At 26.6% G+C, this 9,069-nt stretch overlaps 1 protein-coding gene across 1 annotated transcript; it reads left to right on the forward strand.

The window, feature by feature from the left end:
• The first annotated feature begins 1,200 nt into the window (after positions 1–1,200).
• Positions 1,201–7,394, forward strand: LOC135924694 (pyrroline-5-carboxylate reductase-like). Its single transcript, XM_065459790.1, has 5 exons — positions 1,201–1,299; positions 1,529–1,785; positions 1,851–2,105; positions 4,968–5,060; positions 7,117–7,394. Exons 1-5 carry the CDS (start codon positions 1,212–1,214, stop codon positions 7,300–7,302), a joined length of 879 nt encoding a protein of 292 aa, XP_065315862.1. The 5' UTR covers positions 1,201–1,211; the 3' UTR covers positions 7,303–7,394.
• Positions 7,395–9,069: the final 1,675 nt, after the last annotated feature.

A 9,069-nucleotide genomic window follows, 5' to 3' on the forward strand; every position in this document is an offset into this window, starting at 1 on the left:
TATTCTACTATAAAACAAGCATTTTTTGCAGATTTTGACATATAACATCGGGCCCTCCTTTGAAACTCATTGTTTTGCTAAAAATAGCATATTAGTTGTTTAGCAATTACTAAAAGGGAAATTTAAGCGAAAACAATGCAATCAATATAACATAACTCATTAAATCTTTTCCAGTCATTTGACCCCAGAGAATTGCGATTTTAGGAATTTTAATACCTTAGTCTAAATGCCTTACCTTGTCCGTGATATACTTGTTGATTTCTCAGCTAAAATTAATTCTTACTTTACTTTGCCGTAGACCAGGCCAAACCCCTGAACCGAAATACTCTGACGGTAAAAAGGTGATTTTAATGCCGATGATTACCAATATATAGGAAATTTTTCGGAATAAGGTTTTTATAGCTGTCTTTGTAAAAAAAATAGCAGTATATACCAGAAATCCAAACGCGGGTTTTTATCTGATAGAGGATCACTCTATAGATCTGTCAATCTAACTTCCTGAATCCCAGAATTCTACTTTTGAATCATTCCTTCTTTTGAAATATTTACTTATATATGAACCCATGATTCTCATAATGCTTCTGTAATTTTTTATCAGTAAATAGATTAGATACTATACATTACAAATATTTTATAATCGAAATCGTTTATAAGTAAAACACTCGAATATTGTTAGTGTTGTTAAACTACTAGATTTAGCCAATTTCAAATTAAAATTTTCACCAAGATAATATAACGCAAATATTGTTTGTTAATATAAGTCCAAACCTTCCTGCCATCTATGAGCATAATCTTTAGACTTGCATAATATATTTTTGGTTTAGCCGTTTAAGATCGAGCCTTTTAGCAACACTAAATTTATAATTATAGTGAATATATATACATAATATATTTACTATAATAACCTTACCCCCGTGGTATAAATTTGGCTCTCACCAAATGAACAGTTTTTAAAAATAAAATTATTGCTTTTACAAAATTTTGTTACTAAAATATCAATATATTTCATTTAAAAACTCAGAACTTTAAACACAAAATAATCTATTTTTAATGAAAGTATAAAAATGTGTCTTAAACATATGTGTGATATTTATAAAGGTTTATTATTAGGTTTCCTCGATGTTTCTAACTTTTCGAATTTTTTAAGCAGGTTTGGGATATAACAGTAAAACATCTGATATATAACTTTTAAAGGTTTGGTTTGCTTAAAAATGTGCTTAAATTTAAAAAATTGTAAATTTGGTTTTATAGGAGGGGGTAATATGGCACAAGCATTAGCTAAAGGCTTTCTGAAAGCTGGTAATAAATATCTATTTTTAAAAAAATATTATGGTATAATTGGTTGTAAATTTTTTTTTTAATTTTTTATGCTAAGGATTTTTCAGCAATAATTATTTTTTGGTATATTTATTTTAATACTACCAAACTCACACTTATCGAGTATCTTGAAATATAAATATTGTTATTTGAAAAATCTAGACTATATAAAAATATTTAACACTTTAATTGTATAAATGTAATGTTTTAGATCTCATCAAAATTGAAAACATAAAGTGCAGCACCCCTTCGAAAGCAAAATCATTCCAAAATATTATTGGGGAACAAGTTGAAACCTTTATTGATAACACTGAAGTATATTATAACAGTGATATTATTGTTTTAGCTATTAAACCTCAATATCTAAAACAAGCTATGGATTCTATAGAACTTAGTGCAACTAAAAAGTTCAAAGATCCCTTTATAATATCTATAATTGCTGGTATAACATTGGAAAATTTATCAAAAGTATGTTAACTAAGTAATGTTATTGATAAAATAAAAAATATATTTGAATGATTTTTTATGATTAGATGCTTCCTAACAATAATCAAGGACAGCTAAAAATTGCAAGGGTTATGACAAATACACCAAGCTTATTTGGAAAGGGAATATCTGTATATTCCACAAATAGCAACTGTAATATAAAAACATTATGTAAAGAAAAAAATATAATTGATTGTGACAACATCCTTACCACTTTGTTTTCAAGTGTAGGGATATGTGAACCTGTTCCCGAAAGTTTGATGAACTCTTATGGGGGATTGATAGGCAGTGGGCCAGCTTATGTATATTCAAATTAAATTTTTATTTATAAACAGCAGAGTTGTTGAAATACCTAGATACAAAAATGCCATATCTGTATCTAGATACATTTTTATAACAAATATCTATATCTTTTGAGGTACATATATCTGTTTTTAAATATATTTTGATATACTGTAATTTAACATTTTTTTTATCTTAAAAATAAAAATATTTGAATGCAAAATTCATTTTATCACAAATGAGCATATAATATATTAAATATTAAGATTAATATAATAAAAAATTAAAAAATATATATTTACAAAATATAAAAACTTATATATAAAATATAAAAATTTACATATTAAAAAATATATTAAAAATTCATTAAATATTATTTTTTCCCCATTTGAATCTATATATATCAAGATTGTGAAGGATATTTTTCTCATGTAAAGGAATATATATAATTCCTTGCTTAGCCATGACACCCAAATTATTAAAAACAATACCATTGATGCACAAAATTATTTTAAGCAAATAAATTTATTTAGAATTTTTTAATATATAAATATTCCATTAACTTTTAATTAACAAATTATAAGCTTAATATATAAAAAAAATTTTTTACAACTCGCTTTAAATTAGAATTTATTCGAAAGAATGATAAAAATTGGGGTATTGTCATTTTTTTATAACTTTTTTTATGGTATTTGAATTGAATGAGAACAAAATATTAAAATAAGAACAACGATGATCCCTGTATATAAATATGGCAAAAGTTGTATCTGTATCTAGATCCATTTTAGGCGATGTATCTGTAACTAGATTCATTTAAAAAGTACCTTCTAACAACTCTGGTACACAGCATTAAAAGTAGAATATATAGGTTATTTAAATTTTATGCAGTCAAGTTGTAATTTATAAAGTAGTTTCCAAATTCAGTTGTGTCATTAGCCTTTACAATTTCAAGGCTCAACTTAAAAACCGGAATTTTAGGTATTTTATTTTTTAAAAAACCACAAGACTTGAGTCCCCTCCCTCTAATTAGTGAAGGCACATGCGAAGAGCGGGGAGGCAAATCCTGCCCCCAAAACCAAAAAATTTAGATGCTGTCTAAAATATTTTTTAAAAAATATTACGGATTCGTATCACTTATCGCATATATATTTATTTTACATTTATTTATCACATTCACAGCAGCAGAAATAAATACGCTGCTAATTTATTCTGTCAATTAATACCAATTTCAAATTTTCCTTAGCATTATCATCTATCATTTTAAAATTTCCCACTAAATTATTTGAAACTTGTTCTAATTTAAAAAAATTTGGGCAAATGTATGACAAATTTTATAATATGTCATTGTTGAGTCAAAAGCAGATCTCTGAATTTAATATTTAAATAACTCGACTCGCAGCATGGCAAACTCATCGTTTCAGTATTAATATAAGGATCAGTTGGAGAATGCTATAAAATAGATCTCTTTATCTCCCTCTTTGATACTTTTATAGCTCAGATGAATGAACAAATCTTCAAATAATATTACTGCAGAATTCTTCCGAATCTATTTCAAATATGAGAAAAAGTTAAATATTTGGTAGATTTTTATTGTGAGGATTTTAGTATCCCACGATGCATTACTATCTATGCAAACTATGGCATAAAAGGTTAAATATGGTTTATAGTGTTCTTTAAAAATGCTATAGATGCTTAGCATAATTTTGAACAGATTTTAGACTATTTGCATAATATTATATTGGCAATACCCATTAGTACTTCTATCAATGAAAGATTATTTTCTTCTTTAACAAGAATACAAATATACCTGAAAAGTAATGTCGTTACCGATTTGAGCCGATTTTTAAAATGACCAACTCAATTCGTCAGTATTGCAATATCCTCGAGATTTCGCTAATAGATGTTCACACCTATCTATGACGAAAATCTTAAGGCTCGCATAATATTTCTCTGGATAGAATATTGAGTTAGCCGTTGTTAAAAATCGGCTTAATTAGAGCCGTTTAACAACATTACTGAGAGAAGTAATACCTCTGAAAACAGGTTGAATGAGTGTTAGCCTTTCTTAATACACATAGAGAGTTTATACCAAGCACCAATGAAATCATTGAGAAATTAGCTCAATCCCAAAGATGATTGAATTTTACATTATAAATTTATAATGATCTTAATTATATTTTTTTCTCATTTTTTTAATACACCATATTATTTTACATTAATACTTTTACAACATGCAATAATTCTTAAGAAAATTTGTCAATATTTCCAACGTTTATTTATTTTTTAAAATATTTATATATCGAATTTTTAATGCTTAAATGAATTGAATTTTTTTTACAATGTTTTTTTTTCGTGACAATTTTATAGTGATTCATACATCGATTATATATATCAGAGACATGCAGACCCGGCCCGAGTGCATGTCCGGGCGTATTTTAATTATTTCAAAATATATCAACTGGCCTAAAGAATTTTTGTAAAAAAAATACCTGGGCCGGGTCAGGCCGTATATTTTAACCAAATATTTGAAATCATCTTTATCATCTAAAAATAAATATTAAATATTTAAAAAATATCCGAGCCGCCGAATTTTTATATTTAAATTCGGGCCAGGCCGTGCAAATGGTACCTCTGCAGGTCTCTGAAATACATTTTATATTTTATCATTAATATATATTTAAGTTTGCGTATTTGAAATTGTCAATATTATATAGGCATTGGTCTTGATAAATTTCTGAAATTTACGATATTTCTTAAATAACTCCTAGAATAATTCTGAAAAATTTAATCCCCCACCCCCTAATAGTGAATTGCATACGTGCCGATGTTCTATATATTATATATATACTTCTGGCTTAAATATATATTTTTTAATGAATCAGGTTTTTATAATGATAGAAGCATTAGCAGATGGAGGTGTTAAAATGGGGATTCCCAGAGCAACAGCTTTAAAGTTTGCAGCACATTTATTATTAGTAAGAATAACATTTATTTTGTTATTTTTTAAAAAAAATTATGAATGTATAATATACTTTCTCATTCAATATATGACCTTTTTTTTTGTTTTGCAATATAATGTTGATGTAAAACTAAAGGGTAGATAGATGATGATAATTTAAGAAAAAACATGACATAATAAACCTAATTATATCATAAGTCATTATTTAATCATGTTATGAGGCCTTCACTGCATTTACTTCGGATTGAATTTATACCATTCTCCATAATTGCATCATATCTCTTTAATTAATTGTCTTCAATATGGTATTGGTCAATACTCATGGCATTTCTATTGACTTATACTTTTAATTTTAACTGATGCTTAAATTAATAATTAACCCTTATAATTATTATTCAATGTTTATATATTATTTTTAAATAATCAATTAATTTTAAACTGAACGGTAAAAAATTAAATAATAATATAAACAATTAATTTTATACAAATAATTTATATTTAAAAAACATTAATTTTAAACACAACTCATTTCTACCCTTTAACTTTGATACATTTAGGGGATTTTCTTATTCGAGGAGAATATCGCTTTTCCGGCGGTTCTGCCTCCACCATCCCTATCACGTCTGTCAAAAGTTCTGCGGTCGCAGCTATCGTTACCATGAAATGTTCATTTCTATAATAAACGGTTTTTTTAACTAATTCCTATTTTACCGAATCTGCAGATTTTATTAATTAATTGAAGTTTCCATGTTGTTATCGGCTCTGGTTTTTAAATGATCTGAATGCGTTCTCCATAATCCTTCTTCTCCTTTTATGAGATAGACATTGAACCAATCTGTTTACTTACTTGGACTGGATCCCACCATGGATCTCCCTGAAAATCTGTTTCCATTTCATCTCAATTTTTTTTGTATTTTCCACATAATCTCCTTCCTTCTTCATCGTATTGTATGTTTAGTTTATTTAACTAGCCTTGTGGTTCAAAATTTAGTATATGTGATGCGGTTGAAGATTTTGTGATTGTATGCGAAGTATTTCTGTAGGCGAATAGAAATTTATCCCTTGAGTTACGCGTTTTTCTAAGAAATTTTTAAACGTTTGTAAAGATCTCTCGCCTTCAATATTAAAATATGTTTGATTAGTAAGTTTTTGCAAAATTCTTTAAATATTTTTCCCTGAAATGGCGGTCGGTTATCGATCACAATTGATTTTGGGGTTCTGAATCTTCTAAAAAATTTGTTTAAATATTGTATAGCTTCTATACTATTTGTTGAATTGAGTAACATTATTTCTGACTATTTGCTATTACTATCTATAATTTTTAACCAAAATTTTCATTTAAAAGGCCCAGCAAAATCTAGATGTAGTCGTGTCTATATTTTTCTACAAATTTTTCATTATCATTATTTACTGTTGGCCACATTGTAAGCCAATGTTTCATACGTGTCATTCCCTGATGTCCTTGGTATAAAAGGTTCGATACTGATTCTTATAATACTTTGGCACGATCACTCATAACCTCGTTGAAGATATCCTTTCTTTGAGAATTTCGTCTTTTTTTAAATATAACTATTTTATATTTTTTTTCATATATTTTCTTTGGCTAACTGTTAGTTACATACTATTAATAAGATTGGATCACTTGCGGTTTCCTTTTAGATCATATACTAGATATGTCTGGCAATTGTTCCCATTCAAAATTTTTCGTTGAAATCTGTTTTATTTAATCATATATGCTTCTATCTATTATATAATTATTTAACTATTTCTTTAGTTTTTACTTCTATATAAAATATTGTGAAATAAAGATATTTGAATAAAATCAATTTCTATTATACATTTAATTATCATAGTATATCTTATGACTTATAATTAATCATGTAATATGTGATTCATGATTGGCAAGATGGAAGGAGAAAATTGTTAGTGATTTATTTTGGCGAATAATTTAGCTATTGAGAGAAAGAATTTTTTTTTATTTAAAATTTACATTTTAACCTAAATTTAATTTATGTTAATTTTTTTTAGTCTAATTGATAATTCATAAATATTTTTTAAAAAAATTTAAACAGGGCTCAGCTGAACTAATGTTGCAAAGCGGAAAACATCCGGCCGAATTAAAAGACGCAGTATGTTCTCCCGGTGGAACTACTATAAGCGCGGTTCACGTTCTAGAGAAATTCGGAATCAGAAACGCTTTGATATCAGCTGTTGAAGCATCGACCACAAGAGGGCGCGATATATCTAAAGAGATTTAATTGAGAATAATAGAACCCTCTTATTTTTTTAAAAAAATATCAATTATACCGTGATATAAATAATAAAATTTGAATATATAGGGAAAAAAAATTTTTGAGTTTGTATGAATTCATAATTATACATAATATATTTTCTTTTGAAAGTTTTACACAAATGTACAAAATTGGATTATAATATTTGAAATGTTAATCGGCGACATAATAATTTAATAAAAAGCAATTTGAAAAAATTTTTATTTTGAAGTTTCAATAATAATTAGTAACTGAATTTTATTAGAGTAAATGAGCTGACTGCAGCGAGTAAAAAAACTTGATTTATTAATGAATATTAATCTAACTCTTTCCATCTAATATAGAGAAACTTTAGCCCACATAAGGCTTTTATAGTTTATACTCATTTCAAGTTGAAATTCAGGAAATAAAATTTCTAACTGATAAGCGCAGTTAAGTATATAAATGCCGAATCTTACCAAGTTTCAGGCACATTTTTAGCAGTCGTTTACTATATGTAATTTTATTTTGTGTGTGACATATAAATATTTTATCCTTATTTTTTGAAATTTATTATAAATTTTCTGACGAACAAAAAAATTGAAAGATTGTGATTTTACAGGATTATCAATTCATATTTTGACACCCATCAAAATATAGTTTTTTAAATATAATAGCCAATATATTTAGTTTTTCTAAGGGTTTTATTTATAAAGTATAGCACAACACTACTTTTTCCAATGCAAGTTAGACCAGAGCTGAAATTAGTACTAGATTTTGAGCCAAAATTGGCACATCCATAAATTATTTTATCGCAAATTTTGTTTTTATTGGGTTACATCAGCCGGTTCAGCCTAGAGTAGCTTTAAGGCTCAGTCAGCCTCGAGCCAAATTTTTAGCCACCCTTTCACCTTAAGCTCAATGATATTAATATTTAATAGTATTAATTCATCTATTAAAAGTTACTTATATTAAAGTTCAATAATGTCATTGGCCATAATAGTCGCCATAGAAAGACATTTAGACGAAATGTAACACTTTTTAATGCAATAAGCAGTCTACATTTTTTTATTAAATTATAGGGTTTTTTTGCCTTTATGCAGAATAAATATTAAATTAGAAAGCAAGAAAAATTTATTTTTCAAAATAAATAAGTTAAATTATATTTATCCATTTTGTAATCGAAAATTAAATAGGATAAACATAAACCTATAGTTAGGAATTTAATATAAAATATTAAAAAAATTATAAAATATTAATGTAAAAGTGAAGAAAAACCCTCAAAAATTGTATTTTATAAAATTAAAAATGAGCGAGTTGTAAAATGATGACAATAAAAAATCAACATATTGATGATTGCAATATTGAAAATTACAATCTGCAAAGTAGGCTCGACCCGAACCTAGGCCCTATTTTTTTCAAAAAAAATTGGTTCGGGCCGGGTCGGACCTATCATTTATTTAAAATAATTCGTATCTGACCAGGTCGGGGGAAAATTTTTGCAAGAAACAAGGCGGCAATATTTTTTATTTATTTGTATATTGATCAAAAACTTGAATATATTCAATGAAAATATTGAAAAAAAAATGAATCTCTTTATTTATATTAATTTACCAATCGGGTCGAGATGGGCTTGAAAAATAAGGGCCAGACACAAATCCCTAATTGAAATATTTGCAATAAAAATATTGACAGATTATATTCTTTACAAAGGTTTTTTTTAGTAATAAAAACTAAACAAAAAACAAGGTATATGTTTTAATCCTTTTTTCCCAA

The sequence above is a fragment of the Gordionus sp. m RMFG-2023 genome, chromosome 2, assembly GCF_954871325.1.
Source record: "Gordionus sp. m RMFG-2023 chromosome 2, tfGorSpeb1-WG-v2, whole genome shotgun sequence".
NCBI lineage: Eukaryota > Metazoa > Nematomorpha > Gordioida > Chordodea > Parachordodidae > Gordionus > Gordionus sp. m RMFG-2023.